Source organism: Neopelma chrysocephalum, unplaced genomic scaffold, assembly GCF_003984885.1.
Source record: "Neopelma chrysocephalum unplaced genomic scaffold, ASM398488v2 Primary Assembly neopelma1_84, whole genome shotgun sequence".
In the NCBI taxonomy this organism is placed as follows: Eukaryota; Metazoa; Chordata; class Aves; order Passeriformes; family Pipridae; genus Neopelma; species Neopelma chrysocephalum.
The window spans coordinates 1,629,027-1,653,754 of NW_020897746.1; the positions used below are offsets into that span (position 1 = coordinate 1,629,027).

A 24,728-nucleotide genomic window follows, 5' to 3' on the forward strand; every position below is an offset into this window, starting at 1 on the left:
GGTGTCTTGGTTATGTTCACGTGTCTTCCCAGCCCATCTGAACATGTCAAAAGTCCCTTCCTCACCTGCCCTTCCCTAAACCGGGTTTGTTTCAAATTTACCTTTAATGCAAGGGAGTTGTACCAACTCAGCAAAATCCAAAAGATTCCTGGCAGAGAGGGGAGCTCTGCTGAACAGGGCTCTGGAAGTACCAGTGTGGTTCTTTGGAGGAGAACCAGAGCCCAGATAAGCAGCAGTCCCCTCCTCCAAGGTGCACAGTGCCTGCCCAGAGCAGTCCCAGGAGTCCTGGCTGGCAGGGGAGTCATATCCCACAGCAAAAGTGCCTGGGCAGGAGCAATACGTGGAATTATTGACTTCCCTGGAGCCAGAAGACAGCTGCAGCTTAGGGGAATTTTTGGCATGGAGGTGATTGTGCTCTGACCTTATCAACAGGCAAACAGACAAACCCCTCTCTCTTCTTTTTCCTTTTTTTTAAAATTTTTTTAAATTTTCTTTCTTTTGTTGTTTTTTTGGTTAATGACCTTCAAAACCAACTTCCAGACATTGTAGCAGAGCAGAGACTCCCAGCACATGCATTTCATCTGGGATGTGGGTGGCAGAGCCTCCTCACTCATGGCAATGCCTCTTGGTGCTCTGCCAGCCCCTGGGGCTGGGAGGGAGGTCTGAGGTCCTCTCTGCTCTCTCCAAGCATCCAGGTTTCAATCCTGGATTGCCTAAAATATCCTCCACTGAAAGCAAATATCTGTTTAAACTTTGCTGTGTTGTGGGAGGTGGCCCTGATCGGAAGCCAGAGAGAGGAAAAAGTCAGTGATGAATTTCTGGGAAGACCAGAAAGGAGGAGTTTACCTTCATCCTAGCTAATTTGCACTAAAATGGAGAACCATACATCATTAAAATTATGGATTTTAAGAAGCTGGAATGGCCAGGTAGATGCCTTGTGTTGAGCTTGATTATTCATTTGAAAAAGAAAAAAAAAATCACTCCTTTTCCACGTTTTCACACTACAAATGCAGAACAGTTTAGGAGTTTCTGTAATACTCATGTCCCTCCTTTGCTCTAGGACCCTCCCAGCCCACACTGGTGAATGGTGCAGCTCTGCCCTGGGTCCTGGGGGTGCCATAGAGGAGGTGGCACTTGGTGGCAGTGGCACTGGAGCTCCTGAGCTGCCCCAGGACACCCCCCCATAGCGACCCGTGAGCACGGACAGCTCAAAGCTGCACTTCCATAAACCTTCTCCAGCTGATTTGTGTGTGCCTGGGGGTTGCTGATGACAAGTTTTAGATGTAGAAACCATAAATCAGCTCTCGGCACTTGGAGTAATATCGATATAAAGACTTGTGGGGCCTTGGGGAAGGGGGTGACTAAGGCATAGCCACTAACAAATGCAGTATGGAAATGCAGCTAGAAAACTGTTCCCCTGGCAGTGGAAGGGCATGTCCTGTGGAGAAATGAAAGTCTGTGCTTGGCAGATCGATGCCTTGGAATTTGGACTTTCTCCAGTGATGTGATTTCTCAGAGATGACCAAGCCCTGACACATGAACTCGACCCAAGCCCCACCAGCACTACGAGTTGGCTCATCTCTGATCTGAACAGTAGCTCCAGATGGTCTTCAAAGAGGAAGAAAAAGAGAAAAGAAAGGGAAGGAAGTTGGATAATTAAGGACAACTTGCTGGTGTGAATTCCTAGAAAGTATTGCCTTCGACTTTGCCTTGAAACAACAACTGAGCTGGACTGGAGATGGGCATCAAAATGAGGTTGCTCTGGAGAGAGGAGCATCTCTCTTGGGTTGCACTTCACCCTTGCCTAAGGTGGACACCAAGGGCAGATCTCCTGCGTGGATGGGCTCCCTGCAGTGATGGGAGGGTGCCTGGGGAGCAGGTACTCACTGCAGACAAGGAAAGGCTGGGGACAGGAGCCCTGTCAGGAGCCACCACTGGTGGCCCTGCTGTTCCTGGAGCCCTGGTGTAGGGGATCCAGCCAGGCCATCCCTACGTGTGGGATGTGTTATCTGTGAGCTGGCCTACCCTCCACCCAGGTGTGGATGGGGGACCATGATGGCAGGGGACATCCCTGAGGATGGTGGGGTGCTGACCACAACTGAAACCATGGAAGACTGAAATCTCTGTCCTACACTGGGACATGGCCTGTGGGACACCAGTGGGACACCAGCACACTGATGGCAGTGAGCCCCTTCTCAGATTCTTCTGTCTAAGGTGGGGTTTATCCCCACTGCCCTCTGCACCCCAACTTCCCAGCGGGGCTCCAGGCAGCAAAGAGAGGTTCCATCTCCCCTGGCTTCAGCCTCGTGGAAATGAGCTCTCAGCTCTAAGCTGGTCACGCAGCTCCCTCTATAGTCAGTGGAGAGAGGCGGGGACTCGTCCCACTGTCCCTGTCACCAGAGGCTCTGCTCCCCTCTCCAGGCAGCACCGGGAGCCAAAGGGGTTCGACTGTGTTAGTCCCCCCACTCAGGACCTGCAGCTGGGTGGGAAGAAAACCTGTGTCTGCACCCATGAAATCAAGGATCAGAGGCTGAGCCCATGGGGATGGCACTTACCCTCCCTCTGCTTCAACCCAAACTGCCTCCAAAACGAAAATGTCAAAGGCTTGACCCTTTGTGGTTACGAGCCAGGATGGGCAGGTAGGCTGGGAGTGCCTTTTGGGTTTTGAACAAGCCATTAAGTGCTTCAGTGCAGATGGAAAACCTGCCAGGCTCTGCACAGGCGTGGAGCTGTGGCAGCACCAGGGAATCAGACAATCCCATTTTTTACCAAAACACGGAGTCCTAATGAATGTGACCTCTCCAGGTGCCAAATCCTGCCCCTCCACAAGGGGTTTACACTGGCAGCCTCAGCACAAGTGCATTCATAACGTGTATCATTTGTCATCTTTTCATCAAAAAGTGTGTAAAGCCTCTCCCTCAAGTGCAGAGCTGTTTTACAGCCGGGCTATAAAATCCTGCAGACTCTCTGCTCCAATAGAATTACATTAGTGCCAATAATCTGGCAAATATCAGGAGGGAATTTAATCAAAAGAAATAACACCAGGGCCCTGATTTACGGCGGCCCACGACAGAGCGGGGCGGACGAAGGTTTGCAGGACCCAGATGTGGAATTTCACTTGCAACATCATTTGGAGCAGAGGGAAAGCAGAAGGAACTGGAAGCACGGCTTTGGTGTGTTGGGAACTCTTTGTGCTTTCTCAAAAACTAGTGAGAAAGGAACTATTCAGCCTTGTCTGTCTGAAAAGATGAACGTGCAAAATTTCTTATATCTGGAGCTTTGTTGCTTCTCTGGACAGCCCCCACACCTAAAGGGTCAATGCAACACCAGGGGTTTGATGTGTCCAGGGCAAAGGGCATCCTGCTCCCTTGCCCTCTGGGATGAGCCCATCCACCCCCCCAGTGGAGGAGCAGCAGGACCATGGGACTCCTCCAGCCCCAGCGTCCCCAGCTGGGGCCACGCAGAGATCAGCTCTGGGGTCTGACCTCAAAACACCGGGGGAACCCGAGCCCTGGCTTGAGTAACTGCTGTCCCTGGGTTTGCCTGACCACCCACCCACAGCAGCCACACTCCTCCAGCCCCAGCCCAGCCCCAGCCCCAGCTCCAGCCTGGCAGGCTCTGGCGCACACCCAGTGTTGCCACTTCATGCAATATCCCCGCTCCATCTATCATCAATTCCTTTGCATGTGGTTTGCAGACTCCGTGCCGTGCCCTGCCTTGTGTGGCTCTGTGACAGGGCATCTCTGGGCACTGACAAATTCTTTGCTTTTATCATTTTTGCAAGAAAACCACTAGAAGCAGACGCAGAGGCGAATTACATGGCACAGCTGCATCGCTGTTAACCATCAGGGAAAAGTCATCCTTAAAGCCCAGCTCTTCTTATGCCTTCATCTGTGCTGCTGAGACAACTTCAGATTATGAAAAAAATCTATAATTTAACAGTTATTATAGGTTTGGCTATTAGAAAGCCAAACAGCCCTGTGGATGGGTAGGAGGATGTTGCCCAGCTCTGCTTTCTGCTCACCTTTTGCTGCCTAAGCCTCACACTGTGCCCTATGAACACATGCAAAATTTGTAGATTTCTCTTTTTCTCCAAGTTAAAATTAAGTAGGCCTTGTGCAAACATTTCTGCAACATTATATTTTTGCATAAATAGCCAAGCAACCATTGAAAAAAATGCCTCTCTAATTTTCTAACATTAGATGTGTTATGAGTTGAGGTGCATAACCTCTTGTATAGGATGGAGTGGGAGATGAGGAATGTGAGTGAGAGGAAAGGCATTTTAGCTGGATGTGTGTGTTAGGCTGAATAAAGGAGTTGAATTAACACAAAAATCTCCTTGGCAGCTCTTTCCTGGGGTGTTTGCTGTGAGCTCACACACTTGCCAGGGTAGGTGAGTGTGTCACGTGCTCTTGGCAGCTCCCAGGGCACCAGGGCTCTATTGTATGCATTTATTTAAATTTGCTACATGTGGGACACAATCAGAGCAATGTGATGGCTGAAAGACTCAAGTCTTACAGAGAAAACAGTCTGCTGGGTGAGAGCAGACAGCAGGTAGTGGTGAGGGAGATGGCAGATGCTTCAGAACGGTTAATTCCTCAATTCGAAACATATTTGGTCGAGATGAGGCTCTGGGAGAGGGTTGCCCATTGTCAGCTGGTTTGGTGAGATGACAAATGAATATTGTTATCACTGGTGAGATGGCTGAAGCTTTTAGATGATAGGGTTGTTTTTTAAACATGCCTGTTTTCAACAATTCCTTCAGAAAAAGCTCTAAATTGGGAAAGGAAAATAGAGGGAATATGAACCTCCACTGTGTCATAAACAGAGCTCAGGAAAACGGGTTTTCAAAGGAATGCCTGTGCTGTAGGAAACCTAATTTTGCTGCTTTTGTACAGGACAGTGGATTACACCAACAATAACCCAACAAGTACTGTGAAATCCTGCTCATAGGCTGCAAGCTGGGAGCTGGTCAGCACAGTTATCACATACCTTTGTATCTGTTACAAACCATGGGGGGCTGGAGAAGTATTTAAATTTGGCCACCTCCAATTTTAAGTGCAGGAGCAGTTTGAGAAGGCAGAGGATGAGAAAAGGACAATTGCAAAGAGCATTTAATAGAGTGAATGACCCAGCAACTGGGAAATTCAGCCTAAAATCCTTGTGGAGGGCCTCATGGGGGCCAGTGCCTGAATTCCCGGTGCTCTCCTGGGGCAGCTTTGAGGTTTCCCACCTGCAGGTACCACCCAGCTGTGTTTTTGGGTAGGATCACTGTGCTGTCAGCCACGGAGAGGTCAGCAGAGTGAAGGGCCAGGGAACAGCAAAGAGGGATGGGCAGGACAAGGGGAACAGGCTGCCTGGCCAGGGAGGAGAGCTGGGAAAAGCAGGAATGAGGACGGTCCTGGGAAGTGCCAGGATCAGTCAAAAGAGGGTTAAGCATGGACATTGCATAGGGCAGAGTCTGCCTTTTCCCAGGATGGAAAAGCAGGAGATGGAATCCATCCTACTCTCCAGCCAAGCATCCTCTCCCTGCTTCATGCTCCCTGTGCTGATCCCAGAGGACTGGAATCCCTATGGATGCACAGTGAGCCCATGGCTGACAAAGAGCCCCCCTCTCCTCCAAATCACACCACATCCCCAGAAGTCCCTGAGCTGGGGAGGCAGAAACCACAGCCCTGGGAAGGAGTTTACTGTCCTTGGGGATGGCAAGAATTCTTCCCGATGTGGCGGCCCCAAACCCTTTCTGGGGAGAAGGAAGGTAGGCAGGAATCAGGCTCTGGACAGCAGCAGTGCTGATGATGGAGGGTGATGGATGTCCACATGGGTCCCACAAGGAGTGCCCACACCTTCACCATTTCCATTTGACTGGCCCAATCAAACATTCCTTCACTGCTGTTTCACTGTTATTTCATCAGTGACCTGGCTGTGAAGGCAGAAATACTGACTTTATTCCGACACAGATCCTCTCAGGATGGGGAGACAAAGCATTTCCACTCATAGCATGCAGCTCCCTGCCAGAGCTGGGGTCCCTCTGGGATGCTGGGTGTTGGGGCTGGCATGGAAGTGGCTCAGCCCCTCAACACCCCTCTCTTCTGGCTCTTTGCATCCTGAAATGGCAGCTCCTCTGCCACCCAGGCCCAGGGATGGGGTTCCCAGCAGCCCACACATCAGCTGGAGCTGGTCAGGAGCCTCAGTGCAGGGTGGGTCGAAAATATCTCGTTGGAATAGTTTTTACAAGGTGAAGAGGGAGGAATAGGACTGTCTGAAGAAGTGGTTTCTTTTTCTGTTTTGGCAAAAAGTGTCTGTTTTCAGTGGGGAAAAAAAATAAAGAAGCAGCATTTTCATTAAAAATTAAAATGCTGAAGACTCAAAACTTTCCAGCCAAAAATACCCAGCTAAGGCCAAAAAGCTTTTCATTTCTTATTGAAATGAGTCTTTAGAGAGAAAAGAGCTGAAGATTTCTGTGGGAAACACCAGCATTCTCTAGTCTGCCTTTTGAATGTTTGCTTGATTCCTTTTGCTGCACCTCAGGTTCAGGATTTACGTCTCCCCCAGCTGAGAGCGAAAAAGGTTCATTTGCAGGATTTGCTCTTATTGCTGCTCCCGCCCCAGCTGAAGCCCAGCTCGCCTCCACGTCCACACGAGGAAACCTCAAAAAACTCTGAGCTCAAAATAAACTCGTTTCCCTTTTTACTGTTCCCTCCTCGTCCGGAGGAGTGACATGTTCTGTGCGTGGGTTAAGTGCTGCCTGTGCCCCAGCAGTGCCGGGCGAGGGTGGAGTGGGGGAGCTGGAGATGGGTATTTGGGGGAGGCTGATTTACAGATGATACATCTGACCCCATACCTGGGATTTTGTGCACTTTACATGTGTGATGACCAGGTTAGCAGACGAAGCACGTGGTAATTGATAAACACTGAAATAATTTAGTCATCCTCAGCAGTGAGGACTTGTTGTATTTCGGTGGCCTCGTCCTCACCAGGAGGAGACCAGGAAGAGGTGATATCAGGGAACGTGGGGGCAAGAAAAGCAATTTCAAACGGCAAGAAAAGTCATTTCAAATTGGTTTGGGAGAGGGAGGAGCAGGAGGAGTTTGGCTCCTGCAGGAGCAGGAGCTGCAGGAAGGGGCGGGAGGGGAAGGAGCTGCGGGGTCCCGGCCATCCCACGCCCGACCCCGGTACCTTTGCAGGCCTTGCGGTGGGAGATGGGCTTGCTGAGGTCTCGGTAGAAGCCCTCCTTGCAGTAGTGGCAGTGCCTCCCCGCCGTGTTGTGCCGGCAGTTGAGGCAGACGCCGCCGCTCTTGCGCCCCGACAGCTTGTACAGCTCCATGTTGAAGCGGCAGCGCCGGGCGTGCAGGTTGCAGTTGCAGGCTGAGAGAGGCAAAGAGTGGAGATTGTCACCATTTGTGCCCAGCCACGGAGGTGCCAAACCCAGGGGAGCCTGTGTGAGCAGGGCTGGGCACCCAGTGTGCTCTGTCAGAGCGGGGTGTCACAGGGCGGGATGCTTTGGTGACAGCTGCTGACCCATATCCCCTCCTGACCAAGGCTGTGTGATAAGTCCAGCTTTCTGGAGGGGAAGCTGAGGTCACCAAGACCTCATTTCACTATCCTTGCAGCAAAATGTGCCTTTGCCTCTCCCTGTTCTTAATGTGGATTAGAATCTGGGTGCAGGCAGGGCTGTGAGGACGGGGAGCCCATCCATGGTCAGGGAACAGAGCACACCCCCCCACACTCCTCCTCCAGCTTTGTCACAAGCACTTTGTCCCAAGCAAGCACCCTTCTCATCCACTCTCACTTTGTATTGTGCTACTGCTCAGCACAAAGGCCCCCAAACTGCCATGAAATCCCCACTTCCCAGTCAGTACCTCAGGAACCCCCTCTGCCCACCCCTGCAGGAAGGGCATTTCCATCATCACCTGCCCGACCTTCCCGGTATTCCCACTCTCACCAGTTCTGACCCACGTGTGCGTTTGAGCCCCAAATACCATTTCAAGACCTTCCTAGCTAGTTTCTTCCTCGTCTTTCCATACCACAGGCTCTGTTACTCATCTGCAGCCTCGAGTATGCTGATAAACCTCACCTCTGCCTCAACATCCCCCATCCCGCCTGGGGCAGGGCCGGCCTGACACCCTGTTAGCCAAATACCAAGAAGTCCCCCAGTGCTTTGATTGCATGTGCTGTGACTGAGATGTCCAATTCCTCCACCATATGCAGCCTAATGTCAACACAGGCACTATTTTAACAGGGGGCCTTCGCAAAGGACAACTTAAGGACTTCAAAAGCCCGACCCCTCTCCTGCCTCTCCCCAGAGCTGTCACGGGGACATCAAGAGGCAGTTGCTGGGGCTCTGGGCTTTGCTGAGAATTTTATAGCTTGTTTTCTTTTCCCCTTGCTTTTATTTGCTCTTCACCCCTGAACAATGCAGCTGTGCCATGCCAGCCCACAGCTGGGCCTCTCGGCTCGGCACGAAGGTGTCACAGCTCTGGGCTTGTCACCTTCCTTTAGAGCAGAGACATCTTAATCCCTCATTCCTTCCTGTTTACCTTATGGTGCTTGCCCAACACAAAGACATGCTATATTTGCTTAATTATCAAATTTCAATCCAGAAAATTACAGTGCAGTTCCGCATTATTCATCAGGAACAACCCCCAGCTGACACGAGACGTGAAAGGAAAGGGAAGAGCGAAATCCTCCATCCACATCTAACCAGTGGGATGGAGCCTGCTCTCTCCATGCCTTGCAATCAGAATTCCTGCAGCTGGCGTGGTGAGGCCAAACCTCAGGTCCCCACCAAACGCTGGCAGAGCAGGAGCAGCAGCCACCAACGTGCCAATGGTGACAGGAGTGGCCCGGGAGTGCTTTGCCGGCCGGGAGGGAGGGAGATTCCTGACGCTGAGCGGGGCCACGGCTTTGAACCGTGGTTTGCCTCTCCTTTAGATCAGCCCAGCAGCCCGTGGGTGCATTTGTCAACTCCTGAAACAGGAGATGACCATCAAGGAGACCGGAGACACCGCTCCTGCATCCCATGGGAACGGCTGCTGTTTGGATCTGGTCGGTCTCACAGACACATGTGCTGATGCTGCGCTTTAACAGCCTGTTTGCAGCTAAAAGGAGCACAGGAGCACACACCAGGCACTTTCTGTGCCCTCTTTGGAGGCTTTTCCCCTCCCATCTAAACCTCAGGAAGAGCAGCATGCTGTGCCTTGCTGGAGCAGCTGCTCAGCTCTGGTTCCTCCTCATCTCACATGTGCTGAGCAGCCCCAGCACCACGATGGCTCCACCACACGCGGTAAAAATAGGGGGTTAGAGGTGATTCTCACCCTGCAGAATACACGAGCTGAGCTTCTGGGAAGGAGGTGAAGTTTTTAGAGTCCCAATCCTTGTTTTACAGAAGGTAAAATCCTTGTTTTACAGAGGTGAATGAAGATGTTGAGATTAAACCCTTTTTCTGGGCGTGCAGAAGGCGCAGGGCCAAGGGCTGGTTCCTTCACTGAAGGCAGAGCCTCTCCCCAGGCATGAACCAGGGCTGTGACATGAAGGATGATCTCTTGGCTGTACCTAAATCCCAAGGCAACACCTGTATCAGTGGCACAGCCTCAGGACTCAGCTCAAGCAGAGGAAAAAAGAGATTTAAATCCCTCAGTCTGAGGGTTGGTCATCCCTGCTGTAGCCTGTGACCCACATGGGCACATCTCCATCATTCAAAGCCTTGAGGCTCATGAGCAGCTCTGCCTTTGGTGCTACAAACCACAGGATTTAGTCCCTGTTGATTAACAAGAGGAGACATTTCTCCAGGGGGTGGCATGGCCTCACAAAAGACTTAGTTCTTCCTTGAATCTGTCAGAAATGCATGTTTTCCCCAGAGAGTGAAAGCTCACCTCCTCCTAAAACTTGTATTTTAGGAGAGCTGGACTTGGCACTCGAGTATTTTGCAAGATTGCATTGGCAAATCCCTTTTTAAAATTCAAAGCTGAGCCCACACGAAGAGTGACTGAAAATCTTCGCATTTCTTTGGGTTGCTTGATAAGCAGAAATGTTTTTGCAGAGCCAGGAAAACAGGACTCTTGGGATTTTCTCAAGTTCTTTGCTAATATTTCTGCTGGTCCCACCAGAGCAGAGCTGCACAGGAATGTGGAGGAATAAGTGGAGTGTGCAGAGCAGCTCAGAGCTCTGCTCCTGGGGTCAATTTTACATTGATCTTCCAGGGATGGGAAAATCCAGTGTCTGAAGAAGGGAAGAAGATGAACCTCACAAGACGCTGCAAGGAGCTCCCCAAAACAGCCATCCCTGTCCTCACCCAGCATCAACAACCTAAATATTGTGGATGCCTTGGGGTATAAACCCTCCAAGGAGGAAGTGGATGAGCTGGGAGAAGGTGTGGGCTGGTCCAGCCCATCTCCACGAGCAGCATGACCTCCCTGTGAGCTTCCCACAAGCACAACAAGCAGCCAGGGAGCAACAGCCACCCCTCCACTGTGACTTCTCAGGTTTTTTTGGCTCCATCAGCTCAGCCTTTGTTCTGTCTCCTCCTTCCACCTGCACTCCCAAGGCACAGAGGACACCCCTGGACACTGATTGCCTCCTAGCACACGGCTGCACTGCCATCATCCACCCCCTCCTGATCCACCTGTTTCTGCTGACAGAAGTGGCCAAACTGACACAGGGAGAGTGGTTTTAATTGAAATTACTGCCTCCTGTGTTCACCCTGAGTGCCTGGGTCCTGAGTGGCCAGTGCTGTGCACCCCTGGCCACCAGCCAGGGCTGGATAGAAGCTCCATCTGCAGCCTGATGTGTTTGCAGATGCCCAGTGGGAGAGGTTTGGTCTGACTGAGGGAAGATAGCCATCCTGTTTTCTCCTGACAATAGCACATAGGGACAGAGGAATTAGGGCAATGCAGTAAATGACTCATCCAGGCAGCAGAAAGTCCTTGCTGGGACACGTCGGGATGGGATCTATCACCCTGAGGTGCAGAGTGCTGTGGACCCAGCAGCAGGTTGTGATGCTCTTGGATCCCATCTCCCAACCTGTGCACAGTCCCTGGGTGCTCCCCATGCTCTCCATGGTGTGCAGGGCGTGTGGCTCACCCAGCCACACTTCCCTGGACAGAGGCACTCGGGAAAGGCGGATCCTGCCCTCCCTCTCCCTCACCCGAGGTTAATCCCCCGCTGTGCTAAAGAGTTCTGCCTCGCTCCTGACACGACTTGGCCTGGCTTTAATTTTCAGCCACTGCTTCTTGGTTGGAATTTCCCTGCCACACTAAGTGGCTCTTTAGCAACCCAACTTTTCTTTCTATGAATGCCTTTGCCAGCTGTAGTAAAAATCACCTCCCGGTATTGGCATCACCTACACGCCCCACGCTTTGCTTTTCACCTGGGGGAGAAGACACCCCTGCACGGGCTGCAGACCCAGCTATGAGCAAAACATGGGCCAGGTGCTGAGATCTCTCTGATGAAAGGGTTTGGCTGCAGTTGCTCAGCTAAGCTCAGTGCTGCTGTCTCCTGCTCTCCTCTTTCTCCCCTCTTGCCAAGGACCTCACAAGCCTTTTGTTCGCTTGCTTTATTGCACACAGATGTACAGAGCTTCATCAAACTGTCTCTACCTGAGCAGCCAGGCTCCGATATGAATAACCAGGTTTCATTTAAACACAGATGTTCAGAAACTTGGAGAAGGCTGGAGTGGAAAAGGGGAAAGCTGTGGTTTGGACCCGGCTGAAGAAAGTACCGCAGAATCTTCTCCGCATTGAAAACAGCGACTCGGTCAAATTAATCACTCAAAGAAGGTCAAGGTGGGCAGGATTTTCCATTTGGGAGAACGAAAGGAGATACATGAATGGAAGCACAGGCTGGAGCTGTGTGGTGGGAGCTGTGGTTGTGGTCTTTGTGCTGCTGCTGTGTCCCCCAGGCCCCATGTCCCAGTGCCCTGCGTCTCCCAGGACGCATTCCTCTCCGTGGTTTTCATTCAGCAATGACAATGCTGCCCTTTCAAAAGACCCCACCCTCCCAAAGCTTATATTTTGGCAATTTTCAAAATGCAAATTACTTTTTAAACAAACGAAAGCCCCAAAACATTTTGTTTTAATTTTTGCAAACAATAATTCGGGGGAAGGGGGGAAGGGAAAGGGGGGGATAGAAGAACCCAGAGGCTGAAAGTAATCTCTAAATTTGACTTGAATTTATGAACAGTCTCAGTCTCTTTAAAATTGTCCTTTTCCCAAATAAGTTCCTTTTTTCCAGAAAATTGCTAGTTCAGCCTGAGCCATTATTTCTCTTCTGCAGAGCAATCCTTGCGTGCACTGTCCTGGCTGCTGAGAGGGCACCCTGTCCTTACCCATCTGGGGGGGCTTTGCTCCCAGGGCACCCCTGGAGATATCTTCAGGGATCTTATTTTTGAGGACCACACTGGTCAAGGAAACAGCCACCTTTAAATCAACGAGAGGAGACAATAGAGGTGAGGCAGCCAGAGACCTGTCTGCTTGCTGGACTGGGAGGTAAAGAGAAATCCCCTCTGGAGACAGCAGGAGGGTGTCCCTGGTCCCCTACAGTGTCTCTTCAAGCTTGCTGGCAACTGGTTTGAGGTTTTGGAGCAGCTGGGCATGAACCTGGAGCTGCTGGATGAGCTCCCACACCACTACATGCACTGGACCCCACCGGTCCAGCACAGGCTGCTGTGCATTGGGTTGCCAGGGCTGTGCCTGGTGAGTGATCCCAGGTGGTGTGGCCTGCAGGGATCTCTCCTGAGGGCTATGGATGTGGGGGAGAGGGTTTCTGTCCATGGGTGAACACTGGCCGTGGTGGTGGCAAAGTCCTGCAGAGTGGAACCACCACGTGTGGCCCCAGGAGCTTGGAGCCATCAGTACTGAGTGTCCAGACCCAGCCCTGCTGCCCTCCCGTGTGGCCCAGTGCCACCCACCACAGGCCCAGCCAGACACCGAACAGAAACGTGTGCTCAGGAAAATTCATTTGCGTGAGCTGCTGAGTCTGAGTGAGGAGGAGGCTCGGAAGTTGGCTTGGTTTGCTCAAGCAAGGGGAAATCCATCGGGGGGTTGTGGCTGCGAGGGGGGAGACACAAGGTCTGTGCCAGGCCCCAGGTTTTCCTGACAGTAAGAGCAAAAGGATGGAGGGAAGTGTGTGGACACGCCACAAAATATGCAGCTATGACTGACATCGCCCATGGGCCCCCAGCCACAAACCTGGCCTGCAGCAAAAGCAAGTGTGCACTGTGGTGGGGGAAGGAAAGCCCCATCCTTGCTGGGATGGGACCCCCCCACTGCTGGGCCTGAAGGCTTTTTGAGCATCCCCTCACAGTCTGAGCTACTCCCCGTGAGGCCTCTCCCCTCTCTTCGCCCGTGAGAAACACCCTGAGAGCAAGGAATGGCCAAACTGCAAAGGTGGGTGAAGCAAGAAAGAAGGGTCCTGGGGAGAAACACACTGACAGCATCTTCCCCTTGGCACAAAAATGGGTTGGGGAACAGAAGACTTTTCCATGCCTGAAAAACCTGAGGAATAGCCGTTCTGTGGAAAAGTTCTAGACGAGATGTCATCAGAGTGACTCAGAACCTCCCTGGGGATGATGCACACCCCAAGTGCCTTTCACTTCCCAGTTTGTCCAGTTCCCAAACCTCTACATCCCTGAGGGACCGGAAGGCCCTGGAGATGACCCCCTGTCAACACTGGTTCTGCAAAGCAGAACAACTCTCTGCAACACTGAAGCCCAAGTTGGTAACAGCAACATTTACACCCACCTGGGATTTCCAATGATAAGACACTCATTCTCTTTTATGTAAAAAAAAAAAAGCCAGACTCTCTTTTGGCTGAAATGTTTGAGATCAGGCATCTGACTCAGGCTGAATATTTCTAGAAAAGTCCCTGCTAAAATGATTCAGCTGGTAACGAGAAACAAGACTAGTGAAAAATACTGTGCTGTGCCAATGCTAACAAATTTGGGGATTTATTTCCTTAAAGAAAATCTATTGCCCTTATATTAGAAGCCAAGGCTTAAACAGAAAAACATTGCTCTATGGTAGGGATGTGTCTTTTGCTGTCTCTAAGAAGAGCTCCTCAAGCTTGGCCGAGTTTCTAAAGGCACTGAAAAATGGGGGACATGTTTGATTAAAGCTGATGGAGTTTTGTAGCTGAATTCCCTGAAAATCTAATTTTCACTGGCCAAACCAAGCCTGTAGAGAAAGCATATGCTTGTCCTGCTGGTGGCCTCTGGTGCTGAATGTGGTGGTGCCAACCCACCCTGATCCCTCCTGCCTTCAATGCAAAGTCCATCATGCCCTGCCATGTTCATCATCAACTCCATCCGCAGGAAGGGTGAACTTTCAGCAGATGCTGGGGAGTGGGTGGGAGAAGCAGATGCTAAACAGCAGAGCTTGACAGCTTCAACCCATGAATGTGTTTTGGGAATTGCCCTCAACCCGGCTGACAGCAGGGGTAAACCAGGCATGTCCATGGCAAACCAGATGTCCATCAACACCCGTAGCCAGCTTAAATACTGTCCATCAAAACTGGGCAGCCGACAGCTTGGCAAGACCAACTCCCAGGATGTGGTCTCTGGCATGTGGTTATGAGAGCGGATACAGGGAGGAAGTCCAGAGCTGTTCACAGATCAAACCCCAAGGAGGGAAGAACAAGTCCCATCAGATCAGCTACTGAGGGTTACTTTGTCATCACACACAATTATCAAGTTTTCTGTAGTGCAGGGTGACCAAAGCTCTTCCCAATAGCACAAGATCCCTTTGGAGAGCACCCAGCAGCTGCTGCAAACCAGGCACTGTGGCTGCCTGTCCATCCCTCCAGCCCCACATGCCATGGGAGCTGGTCCCAACAGGGACAGACACCACTCACAACTTAACCTCCAACGTGAACTTGTCTGGCTGGGGTCTGATATATGTTTTTATTAATTTCATGAGGGGACATATTTTCATAACTGCTTCCACATTTATTAGTTCCAGACTGGACTGGAACACCAGAATCTCAGTAGGTATTTCCTGGCTGTACACGTGGCGTTTCTGGCCCCACAGGAAGCATCAGAGGAGCAAGAGCGAGACTTATCTTCTGGGAGATTTACAGCTCTGAGTTATTCAGATTTTGAGCCAGATTTTAACAATCTCTGGGGAGTGAAGATCCCCCCACTGCCAGCCAGCACACGTGGCAAACAGCTGCTCGCAGCCAGCGAGGTCCTACTGAATGGTGGGTTCATGCTTGGAACCCTTGGAGACACGTCCAGTGACCTGCAATGACTCCTTCCAAGCCACCAGGCAGCTGACTGTCTATCAACAGGCAATTGGGGTGGATGAGAAACCTGTGGGCCTGTTGTGTTTCACTGAAATGTTGGGATTTGTGGCAGCCTCTCACCCAAGGCATTTTATCCCAAGACAAAAGCAAGTCTTACTCAATACAGGATGGAAATCACAAAGCAAGCCTTGCCCTGGTGCAGCACACACGGTTGTACTCAAAGTGCCTGGAAATGGGTTGCAAATCACCCTCACTTCATCCAGTGTGCTGATAGGAGGCATCACTGCTCTTCAACAGGGACTGGAGAAGACTCTTTTTCCACCTAGAGAACCTCTGGGAGCTGTCTGAAGATGAGGCCTTCAGCCTTGTAATCTACATCGTGAGTCTGCCTCAACAAGGACTGGAGGAACCACCTCTGAGGAGTGGGATGAGAGCTCCAGGTGGACCTCACCTGAGGGCTGATCTGTGACTCAGAAGGACATGGGCAGAGTGTGTGCCAGGCTTGTCTCCTACACTGACAGCACTTTGTACCCACATCCAGGTCCCAGCACAGCCAGTGAAGTGACGGCACTTGCAGGCACATTCTGAGTGATCCAACAAGAGCTCCCCTCTGCAAATCAGATGTTGTGCAGGAAGTTTGCAGATAACCTTCTGACTGGAAAGAGTTTAATTAATTTTATTTTTTTTTTGGAAGGGAAAAGTCAGGAAGTGAACTCTTTATTTCAGTGTGGGAGATGATACCAGGCTGTCATCAGCTTTCTTTATTTAATTGCACCATCCAAACCCAGCCTCCTGAGATTGTAAATCCTTTGAAATGAATTGTTTGCCTCCCGTAATTCATCCAGATGCCATCCAAAGGCAGGAGCTGATGGAGGGCTCACCCCACAACCCACAGGTTATCAGAGATAGCAGGCAGCCACCAGCCCCCCCTTTGCCCAGCCCAGCTCAGCTCTGAGGTGCTCCTTAAGTGTCAGTGTTTATTTAGAGTCCAAGGGGAATCCACTTGGGAACAATTTACCCACTTAGACTCTGGCCTTGTGGTTTCCTCTTATCTGGTACAGATCTCAGCAGCAGCTTCCCTCGACTGCTCCCTGCTCCACGAGTTGTGGTGCCTTGCAAGACCTTTCTCCCCTCTCTAGCCCACACCTCGGTGTTTCCCTCCTCCCTGTCCAGCCTGATGACTCCATGGGCAGTTCTGAACCGCTGCAGGTTGAGTGGATGCTTTTCAAATTGCCAAAATCATCATCCCAGCCCCAAGTGCTTGGTCTCATCAATACATCTGTGTTTCTGTAAAACCCTGCAGCTCAAGAGGAGGGCACCTGGTGGGTCTGAGCACTGCAAACCTCCAGGTGATGCTCCAGCCCAGACCAAGGGGCAGGAGCCAGCACACCCAGTGCACAGGCCATCACTGCCCCACTCCAAGACGTTTTCCTATAAGCATTCCTACATTTCTGATCGAGGAGGAATCAGCCATTTGAGGGGTAAAGCCCCAGCACAAACAGGTATTGAAAGAATTTGCTCATTCAGAGCAAAATTTACCCAAAATGCAAAAGGCTGATGTGTAAGCAACCCAGGAAACAGTCAAAGCATTTTCAAATCTGTATTAAAACTCTTCAGCCCAGAAGGACCAGGGATAAAAACAGCTTTAGCTCTGCTTCCATCAGTGCCCCAGGGAGCCAGGAAACTTGGCCATGGTTCCCCATCAGCCAGGGGTGAAAGCAATGCAAAGTGGTTTTAAACTAGCTCAGGCTGTGCTTCCTCCAGGGCAGACCCAGCCTAAAGTGCTGCAGCTCCTGTGCCCAGTCACTGCCGCTCCGGTGGTGCTAATTCAGCCTCCTGTGAGGTCGGGCTGTGCCGGGATCTACTTTATAAACAAACAAAGAGTGTTCAGGAACGTGCTGTGTTTTTTTAACCCTAGATCATTTCCCAATCTTCTCTGGAGCAGGGCCAGGGGAATTGTTAAACCAGCCCCAGCCAGACCCGCTTCCGAAGGGACTCTGTAGCTGGGAACCGTGGGCTGCTGCCGGAGCCTGGCATGGAGCTCAGCACATCCCATGGCATCTCTCCCCAAACTGAGCAGCACCCCCACCAAGGTGACACAGAGTCCAGTGCCCTCTGTCACTGTATGAGAAACACCTTTCTGATGTCCAGCTCTTGCAGGATTTCCCTCTGGAGCCCGAGTTGGCACCACTTTCTCCTGTAACACCCTTTTGTCCTTTCCCCACCGTTGGCTGGATGCTGCCTTCCCTCCTGTCTGCCAGGATCCCATCACCTCATCTCCCTGGGCAGTGCCAGTGGCTGCATCTGTGTATTTACACCCCTCTAGACCCCATATCCCTGGGGCAGCAAGGACAGGGGATCCCTGCCCATAAGATACCATCCTTCTTGGAGCAGGGAAAGGATGTTATCCTGCAGGCAGATCCCACAAGCAGCTCACAGAACTGCCGGGTTACAGCATGGACAAAAGCCCCAGGCAGGGGGATTCTCCAAGGGGATGGTCCCCTCTGTTTTGTCCCACATTGTGGGACCGTTTGGGAGATGGTCCTGCCTGTGCCTGCAGATGCTGCTCCAGCCCTTGCCTTACTCTGGGAGATGGAGCACAGGGTGGCTTTGGGAGCGCTCACCACGGCCTCCTGCCCTTCCCCATGAATTACAGACCTCAGCTTGGCCACTTGACACGCCAGCAGTAACACAAGCCTGACAGATGATGGCTCTTGGGAAGGGATTTGGTTTCCCTCCGAGGCCGAGCTGGCTCAGGGGAGCCGTTGGCAGCTCAGCGCGTTCGCTTCCACCCGGCAGAGCGGGACCAAACATCTGGAGAGGTTGGCCATGGGGCTGCCCCTGTGCCACACAGCCTGGGCTCAGCCCCTTCTGCTCAGCAGCTCTTTCCTCAGTGAGGAGATGCTCCCCAGTACAACACCCCTTCCCAGCACAACACCCCTTCCCAGCACAGCACCCATTCCCAGAACGACACCTCTTCCCAGAACAACACCTCTTCCCAGAACAACACCCCTTCCCGGAACAACACCCCCTCCCAGTACAACACCCCTTCCCAGCACAACACCCCTTCCCAGGCTGGAGGCCACGCCAGGAGAGCCAGAAACACTCATCTCTGCCTGTGCCATCCCCAACTGCAAAGCCCTGGCTGTGTCCAGAAGGACACCCATGTCCTGATATGACATCAAAGCCTTGAGCCGCCCTGAGCTGCCATTTCCCATTTTTGGAAAATATTTTCCAACCCTGTTATATTAATTAATGCACTTAAAAGTAGATGAGTGCTTTGTAGGATTGGTTTCTTGCATCAGCTATTGTGCAGGGAAGAACTAGTGTCTTCCAAAGCACCACTGGTCCAAAATAAGTCTTGATCTTCCCTGCATGGTGGGTGTCTCTGTTTTTCTGGCAATGAAGTTCCCTGATCACTTTGGGCAGGTTCAGTTCACCATTAACCAACCCTGAAAAGGGCCTGAGCTCCTGCAATCTGCAAAGTGCTCTGCTGAAGCAGGTGTGTGCATGGGAAACATCATTCCAGGAGCCTGGGGCTGGGCACCAGCACACCTCCCTGTTATGCTAATAAAGTACAGTAGGTTGCTGCTAATTAATCCCTTTTCAATCAATCCTACAGTGACTATGAAAACAGGGACCATCCATCCTTACGTGCACGTCTGGATGAAGGTGGGAAGCTGATCACTGGCACATGTGTTTTTTCTCTCTGCTCTGCCCTTCTTTCTGCTCTGCAAACACCCCAAAATTCAGTAGCTGTTGATGCCAAGGCAATGAGCAGAGTCAGCACTTCCTTCTTCCCATCCCACTCCTGCCCACTACTGCCTCATCTAAGGCATGGGCACACACTTCCCTGGACACCCCAGATGGTGACGAACTGCTGTCCCAAACAAACAGCTGCACTATCCCATTCCCTGCACTCTGGCACACAAACAATTCCACCAAAAGCAGAGAAGGTCATGCCATGGCTTGGCCAATCCTGGTCAAGCCACCTAACACTGCCGTGCCTCAGTTTCCCTTCCTGGAAGTGGGCAGGTGCCTCAGGGGGACCCTGGGAGGGTTTTGTTGTGGCAAAGGCTGAGAGCTGTGGGTCACAGGAGCCCAAATTGTCTGTGGATCTCTCTGTTAGATGACTCATAAAAATTCAGCACTATCTGGGAAACCTCAGCAGAGATGGATTTGAATTCCACTTCCAAGTCCTCCAAAACCTGAGGTAATCTGCAACCACACAGTCCTGAGAACAAATCCCAGCAGCTGATGGGATAAGCATCCACTGCCCACCCCACAGTCTCTGTATGGGTTGGCTTCCCAAATGCTGTGCAGGTGTGAGGAGTCCTGTTTGCTCAGGGATATTCACACCTTTGGGGCTGTGGACACAGCTCTCCTCTGTGCCCTGGCAAACAGAGCTATCTTATCACCAGGACACTATCGGGGCATCTGAGAGGGAAGGAAAGCTCAGGCTGCTGTGCCTGACCTCCCAATCAGCGTTATCATCAACAGGGACATGACAGTATTTCACAGAGGGGTTGGGACAAGCTGTCTGCCCTGCTCCCCCCACACTGTGGGATGGTGACTCTGCTCAGTCCCGGGACTCCCCAGCAAGGCACTGGTGTATTTTGTTTTCCTGGAGATTGGGGTTTTATCAAAAGCTGACAGGCTTATCCTGCCTTATCAGGGGAGCAGTGCTACCGTTAATGGTTTTCTGTAACAGGCTCTGGGCAGAAATGTTGATTGTGCCTGGGCTTGAGTGGGTCATGGAGGATGGGAGGCCACCACAGCTGAGCTCAGCATCCTCAGCCCACTGCAGGGGTCTCCATGCAAAGGAGCACCACCATCCCATGGGTGAATGGGACCGTCCTGCACTATCCTGCCACGTTTGACATCAAAACCCCAGAACCTGTGAACATTCAAAGGTCCTTCTGCAAGAGGGCAGCTGCCAGCCTGGGTGTCCCACGCCCACATCCATCTGGAACACAGTATTTCACCTTCTCACTTTCTCTTGGATTGCCCTGGGATAGGTTACTTGTCCGTTCTCCTGCTTCCCAGGTGACTGGTGACAGCCTGAGCTGGCTGAAAGCTCATCCCAGAGAAGGGTCTGGGTGCTGTAGGTGACGGGCTGTTACCTGAGGGTTCAGCAGCCACGATGCCCCTTAGATGCCAACATCTCAAGGAGCTTCATGGTCTGGGTGTGCTCATCCTCCCAAGCAGCTGTCATCCCCTTTTATAAATGGCAAAACTGAGGTTGCAGTGAGGGATCACAGAGATGTGAGGATCATTATAGAAAGAATTGATGAGCTGGAAATGCAAGTCTCTCTGGGGTCAGTGGGATCTATCGGAAAATGTAGGGAATCTTAAGACAAGTCTCTACCTTAAGCCAGTGTTTGAACATAGTCATGAGGGCATGGATGGAAAAATGCTTGGTGGTGCAGGACAAGGGGAATGGGTGGGTATGGACACTTCCAGTGCCAGAGGAAGTGATGTTCACTTCATGAAGGATGCTCAGCTCCTGGCTCTGCACAGCTCAGCCCAGCCCTGAGATGGTGTGGGCCTGATCCCACTGACCCAGCATCACCAAGGATGAAGAAAGCAGACATTTACTCAATCCTGAAGCAAAGCCACCATATCTGACCCCACAGCCTCCCTCAGGCAAGGACAATGCACCTGAAAATGCAGCAGCACTTCACTGCCCAGCCCTGAGCCCAAGGCTGCCTGCACACTTTGAAGGGTCACTTAGGGCAAACTTTGATGGCATCAAGTCAAAACACACAGCCCCAGGAAGGCTGTTCTTCTCTTTCTCTCAGAGGGATTTAATCCAGATCAAAGCTGGTCAAACACAGGGATTTGCCAGCTTTTCTGCTGGGATCAACCTCCAATGCATGCCACAGCCCTGGGACACTGCCTTGGTCAGCCTGGCCCTCGCTGCTGTTATCACCCCAGGCTGGGGGGCCAGGAAAGACCAGGACTGTTTGAAGAGGATGATTAATCCCTGGATGTGACAGCTTTCATAGCAACGGGGCAGTCTTCGGAGAAGAGCTTGACATGAACACCCAGACACATAAAGCTGCACGTTCTTCAGGGCACAAAGGCTGTTTCTGTCTGTGGAAACTCTTTGCTTTTCATTTTGGCCAAGACTTGAGGAATGGAAGTGCCTAGTAGAGGGTTCCCTGGGGGTGAGAGAAGGATACTGAGGTCCCCCCTTTCCTAAAGCCATATCAGCCACATTTTCCAAGCCCCCTGCTCTCCACTGGGCTGTGGCCATGCAGCCACTTCCAGCATCCTGTGGTCACATCTGTAACATCAGGGTCACTGCCAAAACCCACCCTGGGGCACAGCAATCACCACGAGACAGCCCAGACCCGAGCAAAGGTGCTGACAACCTCTTTGAGGACAGAGGAGGAGGAGGGGGTGTAATGGAGCCTTGGGTCTCCCAGCAGCTGCCTTCTCCCTTGCCCTGGGGGACTCCAGAGACACCACACACTCCTGTGCCTGCCGGGCAGATGTTATCAGAACCCTTTAATTACCTTATCACGAGCAATTAGCTCCCACTGCCCCTGGCACAGTCTGCAGATCTGGATCCTTTCAAAGGAGGGCCGGCAGATGTGCAGACATTCCTGGGATGGAGGGAGTGGCAGTGCTGGCAGTGGTGGAGACGATGCTCAGAAATAGGCTGGAGTCACTCAAGCCAAGGGACGGGCCACTTTGGCCCTAAAATTGCCTGTCCCACCACTTCATTCTGTCCTGGATCTGAGTCCAGTCCATGAGCACTCCTGCAGTCACAGCAAGAAGGAGCATGACTGTGTGCTTACATGGACATGGGGCAGCCTGGGCATGGGCAGGAATTGAGCCATGTTCCCACAAATCCTGGAGCCAGCCCTGAACAGGTTCCCATACAAAAAAACCCTGGAGTTGTACCTATAGTTTGAGTCTGACCTGCCAGGGACACTGTTCAGCTTGTGTCCAGACTGTTCTCCCTCTTCATCCCATGGGAAGGATCTCTGGATGTACGACCCTACATTGTGTCTGGAAACAGGGAAAGCTGGTGCAAGCCAGCCCCATGCCAGGGAACACGTGGTGCTAACGATGTGGAGAGGCTGGCTTGGCTTCCATGGGACAGGCTGGCTCAGCCTGACAGTGCCACATGGTGTGGCTGCTTCTCAGGTCACACTGAGGTGACATCTTACTGCTGTGGGACAGGGCTGGAAAAGCTTCTTGCCCTGGGCTGGGAGACTAAGGCTGTGCAGGCAGCGTGACAGGCCTAATCCCTTCATCTAAAGGGGTTTTCTCCCTTTTTTAACATGATCCCCACTTGCCTGCAGCCCAGCTGCTGCACTAGACTTAGGCTGAGCCTGTCTCTGTGGGAGACCTGCTCCAGGCCTCAGCTGAAGGTCATGAATTTTGCCCGAGTGTTGCAGAGAGGAGATTGCATTTCTCCAAAGGAAACTGCATTTCCTCTGGTTACAGCAACCGGCTGGGAGCGAGGAGTCCTGGATCTTAATCTGGCCTCTGCTTTTGAGTCTTGGATGCTGCTCTGAGCCAAACCTCTGATCCTGCTGTGGTTCATTTTCAGGCGCGTGTGCCCCAGAAACCTTTTTTTTTTTAAATTCATTTTTCATACAGAATTCTTTCACTTGATGGATGCAGTGAGAAACTATTTCCCAAACAGGAAAGAGGACCTCCCTCCCCCTCCTCTCTCCTGTGGATGTTTTTAATAACAACATCAATTGTCTACAAACAACTTATTCCTTTCTGACCTCAAAACAACTCCTGGTTAGTGCATTCCAGCTTGGCCACAAAATGAGTCTGAGTGACTTCACAGGGCTCAGCAAGAGGGTTTCCATCACAATGCCTGGTCAGTGAAGGGCCTGATCCTTGCAGATGGGAAGTGTCTTGGCTTTGCTGAGGGATGAGGATGCTGAGCAGCTTGGAAATACACCCCGAGCACAGGGGCTGGGGTGCTGCTCTGCCAGTGATTTCCCTGGTGTTTATAACTTCAGCTGCTCCCTTTTTCCCCAAGTCTACATCTATGAGGACATCCCTGCTTGTCCTTTGTCCTGAAGCCCCCGGGAGTGGTGTGGGCCAAGAAGCATTTCTGCTGTGGGCACTGGGCTCCTCGTGGCCCAAGCCAGCTGTACAAGGCATGAGCAGGAGGTGAGACCTCCCACAGGTCTTGCTGCTGCACTGTGCAGATCAGGGAGGGGTTACAGTGGGGTGACAAAAGAAAGGGGAGTCTGAAGCTCCCTGGTGCCACCCCCGAGGGGGGATGTGTCCCCCACCACGCTGCAAGCTATGCCACCCACAGCCCAAGGCTAAACAATGACAGAGCTTTAATGTATTAGTGCAGACACAGACCAGCATTTAAAACCAGGTTTGGCTTAGGAAGTGGGAATTTTGGGGTCATCTTCCATTTCCATCCCTGATTTCAACAGAAATCACCATGAAATTGTGGCTGGGGATTGGTGAGATGATGCTCTCACAGCCGCCTCCCATGATCCCGCCCTTGGATAGGTCAAAAATGTGCTGTGCTCCTGGAGCAGCCAGACTTGCTCAGCCCCAGCAGCCTCATGAGTGCTCCTGGTTAACAGGCTCCTCTCTGGGCATCTCACACTCACAGCTGTTACAGCCCAATTTCCAAATTTGCAGTCCTGCACAGCTGGACCACAGGGATCACCACAGGACCCAGACCCACCGGCCCCGAGACTGCAGGATCCCAACCTGGCTGGGGGCATTTTCCAGCCAAAATTATTGATTTAAAGCAGCTTGGGACCAGCTGGAGCTGCTCACGAAGTCATGGTGATCAAGCTGCAAAGAAATGCTGATTTTCCTGTTAGGTCACTGGAAATACCCATCTGGGCAATTTTGAAATGCAATATTTTGGTTTTCCGGTGTGAAAGGGCACTGCAAAGCCAAGGTCACCTCAAGGCAACCAGAGGAGGGGTGTCAAGCCACAGAGAATCAAACCAAAGGGAGGTTTGGTGTGGGGGATCAGATGAAACATTTCTATGGCCTGCAATCCTGGAGGGAAGGGGGAAGGGAAGTGTGCAGGACAGCAGATGCTTTGGCAAGGAAAAGAAAACAGGCTTGAGCTCAAGCCCACCTCCGGACAGAAAAGCTTTTGCAGTTCCCAGCTTGGCCAGAGCCGCAGGCACTCGCCCACTCCCGACTCCCCTCTGCAGGCGTGAGGGGCCACAGAGCTGTGCCCTGGGATGGGAGACCCCTCTGGACTGGCAGCAACCACCCAACACCCACCTTTCCACCCCAGAGCCCGAGCTGCCTAAAGCAAACCCCTGCCTCTGCCTCTTCTCACCCCAGCACAAACCTGGAGGTCTTGGAGAGACCCAGACATTAACTCCAAAAAGCCTGACTGGAGCGGGGGCTGATGTGCAAAACCTCTCCCACAGAAGCTTTTCTGGCTGGGTTTCCAGCCCAGTTGCTATGCAGACCACCACCATCTCCATGGGGCAGCCCATTTGTGTCCCCAGGGGTGGTGGGTG

General features: G+C 51.9%; 1 protein-coding gene across 1 annotated transcript in view; it reads right to left on the reverse strand.

The window, feature by feature from the left end:
* NTN1 (netrin 1) overlaps positions 1-24,728 on the reverse strand; it is a 96,480-nt gene that overhangs the window by 36,013 nt on the left and 35,739 nt on the right. The window contains exon 2 of the mRNA XM_027691775.1: positions 7,180-7,368. Coding sequence (XP_027547576.1) covers positions 7,180-7,368 — 189 coding nt within the window. The remainder of the gene's footprint in view (positions 1-7,179; positions 7,369-24,728) is intronic.